This window comes from Larimichthys crocea, chromosome XXIV (assembly GCF_000972845.2).
Source record: "Larimichthys crocea isolate SSNF chromosome XXIV, L_crocea_2.0, whole genome shotgun sequence".
NCBI classification, from domain to species: domain Eukaryota; kingdom Metazoa; phylum Chordata; class Actinopteri; family Sciaenidae; genus Larimichthys; species Larimichthys crocea.
Window position 1 is genome coordinate 14,120,012 of NC_040034.1, and position 20,642 is coordinate 14,140,653.

Below are 20,642 nucleotides of genomic sequence, written 5' to 3' on the forward strand. Positions count from 1 at the left end.
AGTTTTATTTCTGAAAAACAAAAGAATACAAACGCACACGCAAACACAGCACCATTGGAGATGGGTTTTTCATGCCTTGCAGGTCACAGGTTGCCGATATGCGAGGAGACCTGAAACACACTGTTGGCGCGCAAACACACGTATACACTCATAGACAAAAAAAAGAGGGAGAGGGAGGATTTATTTAATCGTTCGGCCAACACTGACAGATGGTCGTACACTTCCAAAAGAGCAGTGCGGCTGGGAAAATGGGCCATCGGTGACCCTCGCAGTGTGTGCCTTTGTGTGTGTGCTTATGCATGTATGACAGTGTTACAAAAGCAAATGTTACACAAGTATTGTTTCGGTTCTATTGTAACCCACTACCGAACTCTGATAGCAATCAGGCTGGCAGGACAGTAAACAGTAGAAGAGGGCTGAACAACAGGCTTCAGTCAGGGCTGAATGCCACGAGGAGAAAACCACTCCACACCTCAATGCCTCTTTCCTTCCCAGGCAAAACTCCTCCCCCCCGCCTCCCTCGTTCCCCCTCATTCTGTCTCTTTCTTCTTCTTCACTTCCCTTTTTGACTCTCCTGAAACACCTTCCAGACACTGAGTCCTGTTCTTCTCTTCCCACGCTTTTTTCTTTCCCCTTCTCTTTTTGCCCTCCTCCAACCATTAACAGTGAAGTCTTTAACGCAGCAAGCCAAGCGAAGATGGGCCCGCACACATTAACCAACGCTGTACATATCGCACACACACACACAATGCTGGGGCACAACACTTTGTAACATAAGCAATTCACACACTGTTGAACTAGTCTTTACATGAGAGGAGAGCTCAATTACATACACACAGAGCAAAGGATCATACACACATGTGCACACACAAGGGTGCAAACAACTATAAAGCACTTTGGCACACACATACACACACACTCTGGCCGGCATCCAGACTGAGTCTTGTTGCTTGTGTCTATAAAGCCCTGAGCACCATATCGACAACTGTAATAACTGCGGCTGGCAGGAGAGAGCAGATTACAGCAGCAATCATAGACCCTGCACACACATGCGTGCACACATGAAGAAATGTCTTCTCCCTCTCTGTCAAATGTTTCCTTCTATCACCAATACAGACACACACACATTTCTGGGCCCATCCTATAGCCAATATAAAGCAGTAATATTGTATCAGTGGACAGACAAAATTGTGACAGTGTTTCTGAGGTCCACTGTGAGAGAAATAACACTGAAACACTCACAGACAGTCATGGACAGGACAGGGACAAACTGTAAACATAAGAGAACACAGAGGGAAATACAGTTGTGTGTGTCTTAAAATACATGAGATTAAAAATGCTGAACATGATTCATCAAATTGAATTAAAAAAAAAATATTTACAGAACTGCAGATGCAAAAATTAGACCTATGGAGTATTAAATATCATAGATTCCGCTGTAAATGTCAGACAAGGTGGACTGATAAGAGATATCTCAATCTCACAAAGCTAAACACACCCAGACTCAGAAAACCATTCTTTAGAGAAACAAAGAGCAGCTGGACAAATCAGTCAGTAAACCAGCATATGAATAGGCCGGCCGGCCAGTCAGCCAGCCGGTCAGCAAGGTCTGTAATGGCAGCACAAGGCCACGGGTGGAAAGTGAAAGTGGGCTATATTGGAGTGGAGAGAGCAAGGTAAGATTGGGGTCAGAACTATATGGTGCACAGGCCAAGGAGAGGAAATATGTGGAGAGACGAGAGGAGAGGAGAGGAGAGGAGAGGAGAGGAGAGGAGAGGAGGCTGAGACTGAACTACATGAGCAAAATACCACATTTTCTAGAAATTAAAGGGGCATGGAGGTTTGAAAGATGTGGGCATTTACCAGGCAGGGAGGCTCTAATGAACATTTGCTTTTGGTTGCCATTTCGTTATGGGAAATGTAGTATGGAACATTTATGGACCATATTAGGAGCAAAAAGTCAGGATATCTTTCCATTTGCTCCTTTGATTTTGACCATGTTTAAAAGTGTGTCTCTTGTGAGACCCACGACTTTGTGGAAATGCAATACTGAATCACTGGAGTGCCACTTCAAAGTCAAATCAGCGGGCATTTCACTCTACCACTTTGAGCATTGATTTAGTTATGTGTTTTTTTTTCCCTCCGTGTTTAAGTTGTTTAAAGAAATTCTTGATCAAGTCTGAGATTTTGTTGGTGCCACTCGTTTAGCCGAAATAACAACTAACAAACGGAGAAGGATGGATATATAAAATGTCACTGCTATTCCCACATTCAGTATATTGTTGGTAGGCATTCAAATATTGCTAAAACCCAGTAAAATCAGTTCAGTGTTACATTATACACAATGCTAGACCTGCTTTGACTTGGTTATGCTGGTCATATACATGATCACGCGTTTGAAATACTGTATTATACTTTTCCTCCCCTTTATTCCCCACATCCCTTTCAATCATCCTGTTCTGTTCTCCTCTATTTCACCTCTCCTCATCTCTGCACAGTTCCCTCCCTCCTTTACTCTCACCCTTCTCTTTCTTTCTCTTCCTTTCTCTCTCCATCGGTCCCCGACCAAGGAGAAGCGATTTGCAGCGGCAATCCGTCGCTAATTCTCGCTCAGCGTTCATGAAAAATGTATAGCAGGCAGACTGTAGGGAGATGCAGATTGGCGCTGGGCCCTCAGCAAGAGCCTGGCTCTGCATTAATGGAACATTATTTTCACCCTCTCCGCACCATCCCTCCTCTTCATATATGTCTCCTCTCTCCCTCCTTTTTTATTATGCAGTCTATCTATCTATCTATCTATCTATCTATCTATCTATCTATCTACCCACTTAAAAAATGCTCTTTTCCTCACTTTCAGAGTTTGATGAAACAAAAGCCATAAATATTAGAGGACTCGGTGGAATATTAGCAGCTCAAACAACCCAAACACAGCTATCTGCAATCTGAACAACTCTGCATGTGTGTGTGTTTTTTCCACACACACACACACACACTTGCTTGAGCATTTGCCTGGGAGCGCAGTGTGCAGCCAGCTAAACCTTCTCAAAGATAATAAGAGGAAAAACTTTATCTTAATCTTTAAAAGGCACGACATGAAGTTTGAATCCAGCTGTGAAATGGGTTGTGTGTATGTGTGTGCGTGCGTGCGTGTGCGTGCGCGTGTGTGAATGCATCTTAGCATGAATCCACAAATACTTTATGTTTGTGTGTGGATGTGTTTAAAGCACAGGTATCTTATGAGAGTAGATTAATAACAGCACTGTAATGCCATCAGGACTAGTCACAGTGTGGATCATGCATAATAAACCTCCCAAGGAGTTTACATACACACACACACACACGCACACACACTTCTTGTCACTATAGCAACACTGGCAGTGTTGCTGCCCCTAACTTCAAAGTCAGATGTAATTTCAGCCTCCCAGCAGCCAGAGGGAGCCATGGTGATGACAGAACGTTCCCTCCATCCCTCCTTCAATGCCTTCACTTTTCTTCTCCTCCATTCCTCTGCTGGCTCCTTCCTTCCTCCCTCCCTTGCTCAGCCAGCCTGCTGGGAGGCCAGGCAGCCATGGCCAGACATAAAAATAAACCCAGAAAGGTTAGAAGTGGATGACTGAAGCTAGGGAAAGAGGGAGTGAAAGGGGAAGGGGGGGCAGAGAGGGGATGCTAAAGAAGGAAGAAGGGAAGGAAAGTGGGAGGGAGATGAGGAGAAGATAGGAAAGAGATGATGTAGTCTTTTACTTATTCTTTCCTTCTACAGCAACTCCATTTTCCCTCTCTAGCTCCTTCTTTCTCTCTGCTGCAGTCCAAACAGTGGATTGTGAAAAGAAAAGCTGCAGCAAATGTCACTCAACTCCAAATATTTGTCCACGTTATTATCCAACGAGGAAGAGGAATATTCCAGATTCATATACTGGAAAATCATTTGACAAGAGAACTTTCCCACGTCCAAACTACTAATGAATATAAAATAGATGTTTCCAATCTTCAGTTCAGATTGGTTCAATAACATCTGAAGCCATTTTAACAGTTAATTTAAATATTAATGTGGTAACAGAAAATCACCATTTATAATGGAGGGCTTCGTGCCAGAAGGGCATATCTGGCATTAATGGTTTGTGAAAATGAAATCTATATATCAAGTATGCACTTGAGGAGATCTATTTGGTGTTCGGAAATCAATATGACAAAACGTTTTAAAAACTGAGTCATCCAGCCAGAATCCTATTCATATTTCAAGAACAACACTGGGTCTAACACGTTTTGATCACAACAAGACAAAGCAAACTGGTAAAACACATTGTGTCATGTTTTTTTTGTGTGTGTGTATATACGGCATCACGATACGGCAGCCTCAGCTTTCACACACTGTCACACTGTTGACTGCTCCGTGGTGGAACGGGGAGGACATTTAGGAGGGTGTTGATGTGCGTTTTGTGTGCCTAAAAACAAAAATAAAAAAAAATCCCCCTACAGTAAAACACATACACACCTGATACAGATTCATACAAATGTACACACACACACACACACACATGCACTTATCAACACATGCACACACATACCCACGCACACACAGTCATCCACTTTCCATTTACATCATCCATTTTTAACAGGATGCTTATGCACAATCCTGCTTGTCATAGAAATACAGATCGCTGGTGTGTGTGTGTGTGTGTGTGTGTGCATGTTTGCTGTGTTACTGGAAACCCACAGCAATGAGTTGCCTCTCCTCCTCTGTCTTCCTCTGTTCTCCTCTGTCCTCCTGTGTCCTGAATGTGAACTAGTCTTCCTCATCTGTTAGGAGAAATAAGCTTTGACAAAAGACACCAGCCAGAGGGGGAGAACTGATGGGTAAAGGATAAAAAAAGAAAAGAAAAAAAAAAAAGATGCAGAGGGGAAACATTTCTCTCCTTCTAGGGTCAGTCCTCGCTCCCTCTCCTCCTCCTCCGCCTCCTCCTCCTCTCCCCTTATCTGCCCCCTCTGCCTCTCCTCCTCTGTAGGAGAGGCTGGTGGAAAGGCGCCAGTGGAACTGGACTGGTGTTTTCTTAACCAAGTTCATCCCTCTCTATTTCCCCCCCCTCACTCTCAAACCATAAAGCTTGTCACACACTGGGGGTGTACGCATGTGTGAGCATAGGGGTAGGCAAGTGTGTGAAAGAGTAGTGCTCGGACACACACATGCACACACACACGTGCGCGCACACACATACACAGTTTTACTATCTGGCCTTCACTCTGTTGTGCTGGGCTTCAGTCAGCAAGCCTGTCAGGGGTGGTTGGGTAAAAACATGGCCTCCTCCTCAGCTGAGGAGCTCACCCCGCCTCCTCCTCCCCGCTCTGTACCACTGCTGCTCAGCCTTGTGTTACCAGTTTGCTTTAACAACCTACACAGGCCAGCATAGTTCCCAGTAGGTAGAACAGTGTGTAGCCATCACATTTTTGCCATAAGATACAACTAAAAGCCTTCAGGCAAAAAAAATATTTTATTGATCCCCATAGGGAAATTCTCCTTTGGTGTATCTCTCCTCCACATGGGGATGAGAGTGCAGTGTCAGCTGCAGGGGAGTGCTGGTAGGGATTCAGTGTGTCCTGCTAAAGGACACTTCAGCAGTGCAGATGCTTGACAACATGGAGGTTCAAACTTGGAATTTGCTGGCTTCAGTGTACATAATTTAAAACTGGACGTGCAGAGCTGCAGACTAAAGTTTGTAACTGAATTGGCTATTCACCTCAAGTTATTGCAGACATTTAAAATACAAGATTAAAATCATTATTTAAATCAAAAACATTTAAACGACACATCACAGGTAAATTTTCTAGGTTAAGAACGATGTTGATGACATGCACAGATGAAAGACCGTGGATCAATTCCACTTCCTGTACATCTGTGTTTTCAAGCCGTGGGGGAACAAATTGTACGGCCCCGGCAAAAACACGTGTTCCCGGCTCTTGAGGATATAAAAAAAACTATGTGTGTACATGAAACTGTGTGCGTGCTAAATGATTCATGAGGAGCAAACGAAAACAGGCTGGCATACAAGCGGAAAAATAGCCCGTCTGCATTTTAGATGAAGCCACGTCCTCTGACTCGCTGCGTCATGATATCTGGGTCTGCGGTGAAACGGGGGCAGAGGTGAAAACGCAGATTACGTGTATGCGAGGCTGCAAATTTGAAGAGAATGTGGGTTTGATGAAGTTTGAAGTCGTATAGTTAATTATGGACTACCAACACATGAAGTGACAACGAATCTATCACTCCTCCTCATATTTGAGGTCTACAGGTTTAAGACTGGTGTGACCGTGAGCATTCCTCTATGCCTCAGAGTGTGAGACTGGCTTCAGATGAGCTGTCCTATTCTCAGAGCAGCTATGTGTTCATAGCAGTGGCAGAGAGCTGCTGTGGCCTTCAGTGCTGCTGTCTGTTCTAAGAATAGGCAGCAGGGTCCAGAGAACATCTCGTCTCTGAGTCTCCCTGCCTGCCTCCCTCTCTCCCCCACCTACCCTTCTTTTCTCTCTCTACATGGTGCAAAAATACATCTGAAGTATCTATCACTTAAATACATACGGGGAAAAAAAGCAGATATGATGTTCCTACATGGAAAATACACTTGGTATGACTGCTAATGCATTTTGTCAGTGCAATTTGAGTGGTCTCTTGGAATTTGCAGCATGTAATCTTTATGTATTTTAAACCATATGTCCAAAACAATATAAGAGACATGTTTTTCTCCATCCTTTGCCTCCGTCCCTCTCTCCCCCATCACTCTGTTCCTTCCCTCTTCATCTCCCTCGTATTTCTTTGCTTCCTTGACTCCCTCTGCCTCCTTTTCTCCTCTCCTCCCCCCTGTGTGCACTAATGTGGAGGCTGAATCTAACCCTGCTGGATGACATTACTCTGCGCTGCCTGCTGGCCTGTCTGGCTGCCTGGGGACTCTAAAATAAAACACAGCAGTGTGGAGAGCCAGAGTGAGAGCACGTACTGTATAGGCAGCCTGACTGACATGTTCTGATGGAGCGCACACTCACGGTGTGTGAAAACGGCTCGCAGAGGACAGAATGTGCATCAAAGTGTGCGGGGTGTGTGTGCGTGTGTGTGTGTGTGTGTGTGTGTGTGTGTGTTTGTGAGCAAAGAGGTCTGCGTGAGTGTGGTTGTAGTGTGAGAAAGAGAAGGGAGGGGAGCAGGCCTCTCCAGCTGTGCCCTGTCAATCATTCATGACCTAACACTCGGAAAAACAGAGGAGGGCAAGGTGGACAGGAGTGAGAGGGGAGAGACAGCGAGGGAGAGATAGTGTTGCTGAATTTTCCCTTTTGTCTGATGGAAAATAAGTCAAGGAGGGGCAAATGAGCAGTGAAAGACATACACAAATATTTCTGTCTATGCGCGTGTGTGTGTGTCTGTGTGTGTGTGTGTGTGTGTGGGGGGTGCTAGTGTGAATAACATGCCGCCGCCTGAACCCCATAGCCTGAATTCAACATCCCTCACCCTGAACAAGTGACAAAAAGATAACCACGTTTCACTTCACCGCTTCACGCCCTCTCCCTCTCTTACTCATTCTCTTTCTCATCTTGCTCTTCACCCCCTCCTCTCCTTCCTTCCTCACCTCACCCTTCCACCCCCAGCCCCCTTCTCTCTCTCTCTCTCTCTCTCTCTCTCTCTCTCTCTCTCCCTCTATCTCTCTCTCTGTCTTTCCACATGGCTGGCCATCCTTTCCCATGTCCCAGAGGATGGGAGGCTGTGCAGCAGCTTGGCAGGCTGTCAGGGGAGTGCCGGAGAGCAAGGAACATGTAGTGACTGGAACGGGGGTGGTGGAGGGGTTGGTGAGTGGTGGTGGTGGTGGTGGTGGTGGGGGGGATGAGTAGTGGGTATGAAAGCCCTGGCTCCTCACCTCACTGTGGCACTGGAAGAACTGGCTCTGCTTAAGAGACGTTAGATGCAAAGAGCTGAGGGCGCTAAAGAGATGAGGCCTAACACGGAGCTCTCACTCCTCCCTTTATTTTCGTGCATCAGAAACATCATCGTCACACGCAGCTCAAAACAACAAGGGGGAACAGTCAACATGTCATCCTGTGCCAGTCATGCAGTCCAGCTCTGTAACACCCTGTCAGCAACCTACATGTATTTTCCACACCTGTTGTGGGTAGATCAGGCTCATTTATAAACTTGACACAAGAGCATCAGTCTTTTTTTCTGTGCAATCTAAACAGCGATATCTGATGCATCCGGTAAAAGTTTTGTCGGAAGTTATGAATAAAAAAACAGAATGCCTGTGTCACCTTTTGCTAACATTTACATTTCTGTATTTACCAAAAAACCTTTCACCATCGAGCAGTTCATCTTCTCAATAGACGATCTTTGCTCTGGCTCCTGACTCCACTATTGTGTGGGACTGGAGGAACAGGCTCAGCTAGACCGGAGCAAATCTGAAGAGACTGAAAATACTGTGAGAGGAACACTGTAGTGTCAACACTAACCCTATGTTGAAGATCAGGTTGGGGGATTTAAGGTCAGCTTAAATTGACACGCTGAATAAAGCTGCTGGTAAACATTCAATCAAGTTAGAGAGAGAGAGAGAGAGAGAGAGAGAGAGAGAGAGAGAGAGAGGTGAGAGGTGTGTTTTATCAGATGAGAAACACACTCAGTTATTATACTGAGAATCACTGTGGTAGAATAACTACAGAATTCAATGTTACGGTCATGCTTTGAAGAGTCACATGAACATTAACCAAATCTACATGGAAATGGAGATAGATGGTCAGCACTGACAGCAATGCTAATGCCTTACTAACAAGCCATTGCTGAGCACTAATCTTGTGTTTTTTTGTTTTTTTAATTGAAGCATTTAAATGATCATTGGTATGGAATACAAGAAATGCATTACATTTTAAAAAGACCCAAAGGGCACTGTGACTTGCATTTGTGATAAGACACTAAAGCACTTTTTCCCCCTTTGGTCTCCCTTCAAAAATCCCGCCACATCACACAGCAGACTCGTCCCAAAACAACAACATGACACTTTGCCGACCCGCGCTCCCTCCCTCCTGACAGAGAGAAAGGAGGGGGGGGGGGGGGGGGGGATGACAGCAGCTTTAGATCTGACATCAAACGCCGGCAAGAGAGTGAGAAAGAGAGAGGGGGAGAAAAAAAAAAACGGTTACATCTCTGCCGTGACAGCTTGCTGGAAGAGCCTGGCAAACGGCAAGCAATTTCTCTCTCCCCCTCTCTCTCTCTCTTCCTTTCTATCTATCCATCTCTCCCTCTGTGTGTCTCTCTCTCATCAAAACTTGCCGCCGATTAGGATCTCGGCGAGCCACACGCTTCGGATGGAATGTGAAAACACACGGAGAACCCAAGGGGTAAAACGCCAGGATTAAAGTGGTGAGGGAATGTGGGGTGATAGTGGTGGTGGTTCAAATAGATCGGCCCCCGCGACTGCAGTGGCTCCTCGCCTCGCCTTGCTCTCTCACTCCGGATTCACACACTGATACATCAAGGCCATTTCTCATTATAGCACGAGAGGGGGGGAAAAAAAAGCGCTTTTATGATGCTACTTTAGAGGGAAAGACAGAGAGGAAAGGGGAAGGGGAGTGTGGGAGAATGAAAATGAAAGGGAAAAAAAAGGAAAAATCCAAGATAAAGCAGATGACATACTACTAGTAGTTATGGAGGGGGAAGAAACAGAGAAAGGGATAGAAAGAGTGTGTGTGTCACACGAGACTGAAGAGTAGGAATCACAAAACTGACAGATAAATCAGTGGCTGATTTGAAGAAAAGCACGAGTGTGTGTTGAAAGACAGAGGAACGACCAATGAACACAGACTTTAAACGCATCAGTTTGTGGAAAACATTACGGCTTAATTTGAGTTCATACACTTAATTTAGCCTTTCTTGCAGTTTATTCCTCCACTCCCGTGGCTGTTCCAAAGTATCTGGTAAATTAAACTGCACACACCTCAAGCAGTGCCAATATTTGCCACCATTTGCAAATGTCTATTTATTCTATTCTTGAAAGTGCTGAGGATCTGCGAGGGGAGAAATGATAGAGACTAAAAAAAACGATTAATTTAGCCAAAAAACTGGAGCAGCCCACATCTCTCTCCGCTCATAGATCAGCCTGGCCTCAGCGTTCCTCAATTACTCCTCCAGTCAACCTGCTTAACGATTTTTAGCTCGCCCAAATGCCAAACGCGTGTGGGTTTGCGTGTGTGCGTGCATTAGCAAGAATGTCTGTGTCTGTGTGCATATGCTTCTCTGTGCATGTGGGTGTATGTGTTAGTGAGTGCATGATGCTTAGACCGCAGGCTGATGCATGTGGCCTTTTTGCCTTTGGCATGGATGCCAGTCAAAACACAGACATAAGCTCTGAAATGAGCAGTCCGATCCACGTCTCCCATGGGGCACTAGACAAAGAGGCGGGGTCGCTGGGAGAGCGCAGGCATTTCATTGGACAGAAATGCTCGATGGGCAATACGATGAGGAATAAAGAAGGAAACAGGAAACACACAAAAAGAATCTTTTCCTCAGAAATATCAATCACTCACAGGCAGACTGGACGGGCGGTCGTGAGAGACGCCATCCTCACTGTTGGTCTTCCCAGAGTTCCCTGTGGCAGGACCCCTGGTGCCGTAGGTCTCCTGCTGTGCCTCCTAGAAAGACACAGAGAGTAATTTAGATCTATAATTGACAAATTAAAATGATTTATTTTACAGTATATTGCCAATACCTTACAGCTCTGAAGAGGATTCCAAATTAGGATATCATAAATACTGTATATCACATGTTTTGGCAGTTATGGGAGGGAAAAAAGAAAATAGCGGTGCATAATGCAGTAAAAAGTGCACTGTCATTACAGTCTATGAATAATGAGTTCATGGTTTAACTGCCTCCAGAACATACTTTCCAAAAGGATTCTTGCACATGAAAACAAAACAGTTTCATGTCAAAACATTAGTAGATTTATTTTCTTACAAATATTGGTAGTAGCATTGATTCAAATGCAGTATCACTGGAGTTGCTTTTCCTGCTAAACCTTCGTTATGTCATGGCGTAGGCAACAAAACTCTTCATTTACGGTGAAAATAAATGTGTGTGACAGAGATTGAGAGAATGAGTTGGACTGTTGAGTGTTTCAAGGTTTACAAGGGCTGTAATAAAGACTCTGATTCCCAGTTAGATCAAGTCACAACACAATCAGACACAGGGAAACATGCACACATACATACACACACACACACACACGCACACACACAAATACAGTAAATGCAGACTGAAAAACATCCAAACACGCACCCCTCAGCACACCATACCCGCCAATTCATTTCAACCAAATCCCAGCCTAACCACCCACTAATCCTCAAAACGTACACACACACACACACACACACACACACACACACACACACACACACACACACACACTCACACACACACACACACACAAACACACACACCAATACACACGCTCAGTCCTATTGTTCAATCTAAGTCATTTTCTTTCCCTCTGTAATCACAAGCCTATCTAGTGTAAACCAATTTTCTCCCCATTGTCGGAGGTGTTGCCCTCTCCCTCTCCCTCCCTCTGTATCTCTCCCTCCTTCCCTCTCCCTCTTCTTTTCATTCACCACGGAGGTCGTTCCTCCATCATGTTAAGCGTCTGCAGCACAATAGCAACTTGTTAAAGAGCTCTGAGTGGAAGGATTAGTGATAACTGATCGGCGAGACGCGGCGAGAGATCACACGCGAGTGCTTGCGCAACACAACATCCGGACGTACACACCGCCACACATTTATGTTATACATGCATGTACACACAGACACAGACACACACACACACGTTCAGGGTGTGTTCAGGTTTTTACTATCAAAATCCATTTTTCCCCACAGTTTGATTTCTTATCTGTTGTGTGATTATACTGTAGTAGGTGAGCAATATCCCTGTCAGCTAGGTGATATAATTTTATAGCAGGAGATTATCCTTCACAGCAAGAGATGTATCATGTGAAATGGATCTATTATTAGAGCATTAAATGGGTCGTAATTTGTGAATCCAGTTCGGTACTTTTGTACATTCTTTATGAAATCTGATGAAAGCTTTCATGGACACTCTCTGCCTTACCTGTAAAGTTAGTCTGTGCACACAGCTTGCATGCAGCTGCACACACACAGACAAAAAGTTAATGTATTCACTCATCCATTATTAAGAAAAGGTAATGTAATGACCTTAAATGCCCTAGAGTAGTCCCTTCATATCTACATTTCAATTATTGGCCAATTAAATCACTGAAGCACTAATTCTAAAAATATAGAAAATTTTAAATATCCTCATGTCTCATAAAATGTCAATTATTCTGTCTGTGTAGGAAAGTGGTGGATACAATTCAAAGCCTGAAGTGAACTCCTAACTCCTGCATTGTTATTGTCATGCTCCACCTATTGATTCACTTTAAATCCATGTGTCCCTTCCTGCAGCGTCTTTGTTTAGTGTAAGGTCTATGAATTCAGTCTGTTTCACATGTTTCAATGTGGATTATCACATTTCTATTCACTGAGCTCTCTACTCAAGGGCTGCACAAATAATTTAGGATAAACCGTTATCATAATTTAATTTTTTTCAGCTAATAGATGGAGAATAAAGGCACGTCAGCAACACTGAAAACGACAAGGAAATTGGCATCATGCGAGTGTCCTGCTTCTACAATTGTCAATTTGGAGCAAAACAGGAAATGCTGTGGACACACACACATAAGAGCCTATAGTTAAAACAAAATAAAGATAAGAAAATAAAAATGACACACATTTATTAGTGTGCTGATCAATAGCCGTGTGTTATTATGGGAATATTTTGTCATTGATTTAATTACATTTAAAGTTACATGTTTACAGTAAGTGAGAAGCAGCAAAAGAAGTATAGATGATTTAGAAAAAGTACATAATAATCCTCAGCTCTCTCACGATCTCTATCTCCATTAGATGAAATAAATAAAGCTTAACTAAATACTTTTTTATCTAAATAATAATCACAATGGAAATATTCAGTCAAATAAATAGAACCTCAAGCTGGATCACATATTATCCCATAAGTGGGTGTGTGCAGAGAGACACTTAACAACAGGATCGCACCGAAGAACAGAAGTGCTATTTTAAAAAACAAAGCCATGCTAGTTTCCTCATCAGAGCCCTGGGCAAGCCCTGCATTTGTGTGCACAGCCCCCGTGTTTATCAATGGGAGGCTGGATGCACGCCAAACGTCAGGCTTTTATTACATGGTCGAAGTGCTTCGTTTGAAGCAGAAACCCGGCTTAGACACAAATACACCTCCACAGGTAAATAAAGGCCTGGGGAAGGAGGGAGGAGGGGCAAGGAGAAGAAATGGAGCAGAGTAGATGTGTGGTGGCTCGCTGATAGGTGGACACACATCCACGCGTGCACAGTTCAGTTCACAGACGAAAAATGCACACATGGACAGATAGTTGCTCAGACAGTGAAATGAGAACAGAAGACTGGCTGCTGACCCAAGTCCAATATTTACTCAGGCATATGAGTCTGCAGTATGTGTGTGTGTGTGTGTGTTCTCCAGGGGATTTCGTTTTAAGTGGGTCAAAGTGAGGTTAGCCTCATACTACTGTTTACACTCACATTCTTACATCATCATTGTCAGCTGTAATATGGACAGAGAGGCTGAGACTGAGAGGAGGGAAGGGCAGAGAAAGACAAATGCTGAGAGATGAATACAAAAGGTGAGATGCAGAAAAGATAGAGGAGAAGAAAAGGAACAGGGAGGAAAAGAGAGGGAAATAAAAAAAAACGTGAAAAAAGAAAGCAAGAACGAGAGAACATCAGAGGCGAATGAAGGAGTGCTGCGAGTGCATCCTTTCATTTGAGTTTTTTCCAGTCCATTGTCTCAAAATCCCATTTCCCAGCTAATTTAGAAGCTTCTAAAATACACTCCACTCCATACCTTAAGCCTTAGGCCAAAGCTAATCCTGTCTTCACACATACACACACATACACGCACATGCGGAGACATGCTCATTCATCCGCCGTGCTTTTCAAAAGACTTCATCTTGGCATAGTAGAAACGAATGAAGGATATTGAAGGCAAGCGTTTGAAGTACATGAGGGAATGCAGGAATCAAACTGTGAGTTAAATGCTATTAGACAGCTGTGTGGAGAGGCAGTGTAATATTAGATTTGATTGAATAGATGACTGCTGAATGTGGTGTAATATATAGAGCCGGAGAGGCTTTATGTGGACGTAAATCAATATTGCAGCACCGTGTTAATCCCAGCCACTCAGAAACGGGAGTCAGTTGGTAAGTGTGAAATGTTCGGAAAAAGCAGAGACGCGTCGATGTCGAGCGCTGACGATTGTTTGGAATATGAGACTTGCACATACTTGATTTCAAAAGTAGCCGGGCTTGCTTGTAATTTAATCTTTTGTACTGCGTCAGTGCGATAGACGTTAGACTTAAAAAAAAAAAAAATCCCAGACGAGAAATTTCCATTTCCTTAAAGATGAGGTCAAAGGTCACGTTGTGCTATGGAACAGCAGAGCTAGCATTTTCAAATAGGTATTAAAGTAAATCCATCCATGACATACAATCAATTTAACTTCCTTCTTTTTTTTGGCTCACACCTAATATAAGAATGTTGTACTGGCTCTTTTTGGTTGGCTGCGCTGTCCACTTTCTAACGCTACGTCTGAGCCGGGGAGCAAGGTGAAATGTTGCTTTGCTTGTATGAGTTTGATTGCCTTGGAAAAACAAGCAATGGAAGTGGCATGACAGCCAGCAAGCACATTTGACGCCACCACTTGACACAACAGAAAGCAGAAAGAGCGGAATTCATGGCCATTACGTTAAGCTGATTTTGGCTGACATCTGTCTCGATATCCTTTTTTTTTTTTTAAATGGCGAGATAAAGCTGTGGATGACTTCAAACTACACTTCAGCGTTTTCAAAATTGAAAACATGCTTGCTTTTTAATCCTTTTTTTTCCACTGCCACTGTCTGCTCTGGGCTGTCTTGCCTTTATAAACTTGGTGTGCAGGTGTCAGTGTTTTCGTCTCGCATCCGCTCTCTCCTGCATCACTTCACCTCCGTCTCTTTCCTCTTCTTCTTCCTCTCTGTCTATCTCCTCTCCACACGAATCTTGCTTCCTCCACACTTCTCACCTTTCCATCGCTCTCTCTTTTTCTATCGCCCTCTCCATCCCTTTCTCCACCCTGCTCCTCTTCATCAAAACCACCTCCACCCCTCTTCTCCCCATCCCTCCACGTCTCCAGCCGTTCTCCTCATGACTACCAAATGAATTAGTCATCCCCCTTTTTACCCTGCACCTTGGCAGATGCACATCTCCACAAAATCTGACACTAATGCCATTAATATTCATTAAAAATTAAGCTTAATTGCATGTCTTTAGGAGAGAGGCCCATAACACCTCCCCAACACACCGCCTAACCATACACATACATATGCACGCACACACACACACACATCATGAACCGCAGTGCATGTGGCAATCACCCCCTGCCACATTACCTCAAGGACAGGGAGTCTCTGATGTCCATTGGGCAAGACCCTGAGAAGCACATACACACTCTGTCTTTCTTACACACACCCACGATGGGTGAGTCACTATGATGGAAGGGCCACGGCGCTGTTTCTGCTCTATCTGTACGTCTCTATTTCTTTATTCATGTGTGTATGGCCCTGCACTAACAGACACAGTCGCTGTCTATCAGGCAGAGGATGGGGGTTGGGTGAACAACATCCATATTCAACATCCTGCATTCACACACACATACACACACACACAAACACGGACTTGCAGTATGCGTGCTGATATGCACACATACTCACACCAATCAGACTGACTGAACCATAATTGAAGCAACAATCAGCAGTGAGAGGGGAGCTACGCCGTGTTCTGAAAAATGTGACAAATCAACATTTGGTTATGATATGTTTGTCTTAATGTTTTCCTGACACTTACATCTTTGATCCATTTCAGAACATTTGTAAAACATTGCAGTTACATTCTGATTATGTCAGATATGCTGTAAAATAAATGCACGGAGCAGACCTGCTTTGGTCTCCTGCAAACAGCCTTTTGAAACAGTGTGTTGTTTAAACTTTATGTAAATGATGGACATGTATTCCAGGGTACAGCCTATTATTATCATCACAGCAAGGTGACCATTAGAATGGAATTGGTTGTTGTATGCGCATATGTGGATGCGAGGATACTTCAGTGTGTGTGTGTGCCTATATATCCGTGATCTGTGTGTGTGCGTGTGTGTCCAGCCTATCTTAATAGGTCCATTTGTAGCAGGGCCTGTTCTAGTGCTGTGTCCTTCAGATTGGATTCTATCTCAGCAATCCCCCTGACCTTTAGCACAAAGAGACTACAAGAGAGGACCAGAGCTCCGACACAGGAACCACACACATACACACACTCAGACACGCACAGCTTGTGCTCGCACGCACAGCCACAAGCAAAGCGTTAATTCTTGCCCGTACAAACAGAAACACACACACACACACATGCAGACCTAAGAAATGAAATGCACACGCACAGAGAAACACGCATGCACACACTGGTACGTGCACTGGTTTGTCTCTCAGGGATGAGATGCAGCTAGCAGTGTTAGCTGCAGACGCTGTTGCCAGGGCTTTCATTCCCATTCCTCTACACAGGCTAATCAAATAAGAGCCAGTCTTTGTACCATCTTCCCTTCACACACTCTTCACAAGTCACCACCACCCCCATCCGCCCATTCACTTCAATTGCTTTGGCTCACAGTTAAAGAGGACATCCACCCAAACTGGTGTACACCCACATGACTTTTGCTGAAGCACGGCGGAACAATAGCAGTGTGTTGGCGAAACTCGACTTTGACTGTGACATTTTTTTTTTCTGGGTGTTTTCTCTTTCTCTCTGTCTGTGAAGTCTGTATCCAGGAACAAATGTAGCGGCATTTCCTAACAAATGGCAGCTAAATGAGGCCCCTAGGGTGCTGTGCCGCTAACTACCGGCCCCCTTTTTTTTTTTTCTGAGCCATTATGATTGTCCTAACCGTTCCAAAAACACCTCTCCCGTTCTCGTTCATTTGCATTTGAATTGCGGCTCGGCTGTACAAAAACAAACATAAATCAAAAAAGGGAGAAAAAAAAAGAAAAAGGAAAAAAAAAAAAAAAAAAAACAGTGGCGGATTCTAGTCGAGCAATTAGCGAGTGTCAGTCAATGTGGAGGTAAAAAAACACACTAAATTAAAAACAGGCTCAAACAAATGCAGAGCCGCTATCACACACGCTCGTTCACACACAACCTAGCTGGCATAGACACCATATGTATATAATATTTTTTTTTTTTTTCAATTTTATCATTTAGTTTTTGCCTGAAAACTCATCAAGCTTAAGTGCTCGTCAGCTGCGGCCAATCGAAGTGCGGCAGGCCCAGGGTTGCCGTGGCGATACGCGGGGACATTTAGAGGACTCCGATAAACTCTGCCATTTAAAAGGTTATGACAATTAACGCAGCTCTCCGCAAATTACCACTGCCAGACCTTTACCCACGGACGTCTCTCTCTCCCTCTTATCACCCCGCAACCAGCCTCTCTCTCTCTCTCTCTCTCTCTCTTTACCTCCTCCTCTCTCTCTCGCCATATGCCCTCCATTTCCACAGCCTGTCCTCCCTCCATCCCCCTCTCCCTCCCTCTTTCTGTCCACCCCCTTTCCAGCCAGCAGCACTTTTATTATCCTGTTAATTAACAGAGTTCTTCACTTAATATTCAAATGGTGACCAATTAATGACATTGAACTTTGCGTGCCCCACCCACCCACACGCAGTGCCCCCTCCATGCACACACACACACACACACACACACACAAACCTTCCTCTCCACTCTCAACACATCCTATTCGCTCTTTCTTCACATACAAACACACACACACACACACTCCTTCCTGACTCTCATTTCCTCTGTCTTGTCCCCTCGACTTCCCCTCTGTCCCTCCACCTCATTGCCAAGGTGAGCTCCTATTTCTGTGTGAGTGTGTGCGTGTGTGTGTGTGTGTGCACTGGGGGTGCATGCAGGGTGACTGAGGCAGCAGAGCAAGTATACAGTGAGGGGGTAATAAAGCCAGGGGGGCAGGCTGCAGAAAGGCTCGACGGCCTTTTAATTAACCTGGTGTGATTAAAAGAGGGGGGGTGGTGGAGGGTGGGAGAAGGGGCCCGTTGCTATAGTCGGTTGGGGGTGAAGGGGTGACAGACAGGAAATAGGAAATGGCACAGTGGATATAGTAAAAGGCGGTAGCGGTATGTGACTTCCTTCTAAAAAAACTACAAAGAATTACTCAAAGAAACAAAATGCTTTTACATGTAAGGCAACTAGAATTTAGAAAATAATGAGAAAATACAATACTGAAAAATGCATCGTCACACACCTGAAAACAGCGCTCCTTTTCTTAGTTTAGCTGAGTTTCACAGCATCATTACGTCATATAAAAGTGCACAATCCAGCACACATGCAGCATCCAACTTTTTTTTAACTTCACACAACATGGTGGCCGTGTGATGTTGCGCTTGTGAGCGGCATCGAAACCAATGAATCAGCCTCCGTCCATGTAGGTCCCTGTAAAGTGAGCTTGTCTCCTCCAATCAGCTGAGAGCGCCTCTATGCCACAGCACTGCTCCCCAGAGCCTACTCTCAGACAGGAAGAGGAAATAGTTAAGGCCAATAGAGGAAACGACTGGTGGGATCAGTTTCACACAGGAGAGTGGATAGGAGGGTTTTACTACGGGGAGTAAATGTCACAGGGAATGACTTCCTTCTTCAAAGACCAGCAGTCAAAACACGAAAACTCTACTATACAGCCAAATATCACTCAGTAGCATATTCACCATACAGTTTATATTACACTAAAACATGGCTGGGTTGTATTCTGTTACATGTAATTACTCTCTAAACATAAATTTAACACACTGTTCCTTGGTGAAAAATTAAATAGCGGGGTGCTCCATGGAATAGCTGATCAAAGTCAGTACCATGTTCACACAACATTATGAGTTTAAATCTGGCAGCTGGCCAATGTTGCCTTTCACCTCCTTTCTCTCTACCCCTCAGTCTACCCTGTCACACTCCAGTGTATACTACCCAATAAAGCAAACATGCCATAAAAAATAATCTCCAAATTCTTGAAATTACAGCTCTCTCATTTCCAATTTTATGAGGTATAAAGTATTAGACAGTAACAAAATATCACGCACTTCATCTGTTATGCGTCAACTGTAATATGGCCAGAAAGAGGAAGAAAGGGCACTGATTTTCTCCTCTTAAGTGATTTGTCTCATGCTGTTATTGAAGCCAACAATCAGACCAAAAACATTAGGGTCATGATATTTATAGGGTCTGTTAAAAATATACTCCCAGAAAATAGGCCTCTAATATATGGCTTTAAAATATCCACAAAGCCGGAATAATTTCTTATTGCAATCTTCTGTTACAATCTGCAGCAACAGTAGAGCCTTCACTTAATATTTTCATAGAAAGTGACATGTTAACATACACATGATAAACCAAGTAATGTATGAGGTTAAAAGGTATTCTCAATCAATTAAGTTAAAGTCTACAGTATGTGTCACAGCATTTCTGAGAAGTACAACTTACAATCATCAAATTAAAAATATCTGCTGTTCTCAAACACCCACAGCAGTCAAAAACCACCAGCAAACCACCCACGTATATATTTTATCAAAACCTACTTCTTCCCTGATTCGATATTATAATTTTTTATTTATTTTTTTTTCTCTCCGGATCAGCCTTGATGTCTTAGAAATGTCTTTTTAGCCTGCTCTGTTTCTCGAAATCAGATGAGGTCACAGCAGTGCAATAGACTCAAAGAAAGGCGCCGTTTTCACTTCGATTTGTTACAAAACCAGCTAATAGCGGTCGGTTGCAGAGCAAATTCTGTGTCAAAGGCAGCTGGAATGGTTCCATCAACTGGAGGATGTCCTCTGGCTAGGGTTAATGGGAGTGGAGTGGGGGGAAAGGAACTGTGGAAAGCGCCGGAAGAACAAAATAAAGAACTTTTCAGCTTGGATTTCTCAGAGTAATGCAGGGTCAAAAAACAGGGGTCAAAACCACAATGACATCCTAATCTGGCGCGTGCGCTCGCAATTGTGTGTATGTGTGTGCGTGTAATCCGTTCCGTGAGGCTCACATCATGTCTCATTTCGCCCCAGAATCACAGACAAAGGTCACCGTTTGACCTTTTCACAGCTCGGAATCGCTACAGCACACTCAGCTGATTAGTGTACACGTAGACACACACAGACACACATATACGAAAAACGATTCCAAGACGCACACTCAATCAGAACAGAAAAATGAAAGTAATACAGCACTGAGCTGAAAGCACACCAAATCTTCTGTTTGTAATCTTGGCCAACTGCACTGTGTAAGTTCAGTTTCCAAACATGTTTACTCTTGGATCCAAAATCAAAGACAGGGACCTAGTTTCTTTGTTATTTAAATTTATTCTGGTATTTTCTGGCATTCTATCGCTCGCTAAATTCCTCTCTCACTCAATCGATGGACAATTAACTTTGCCTTAATGCCACTGCACAGGCTTGTTTTTGT

At 43.9% G+C, this 20,642-nt stretch overlaps 1 protein-coding gene across 1 annotated transcript in view; it reads right to left on the reverse strand.

The window, feature by feature from the left end:
* Window positions 1-20,642, reverse strand: part of LOC104924657 (AT-rich interactive domain-containing protein 1B) — a 168,763-nt gene that overhangs the window by 100,190 nt on the left and 47,931 nt on the right. Inside the window, 1 exon segment of the mRNA XM_027274594.1 lies at window positions 10,543-10,647. Coding sequence (XP_027130395.1) covers window positions 10,543-10,647 — 105 coding nt within the window.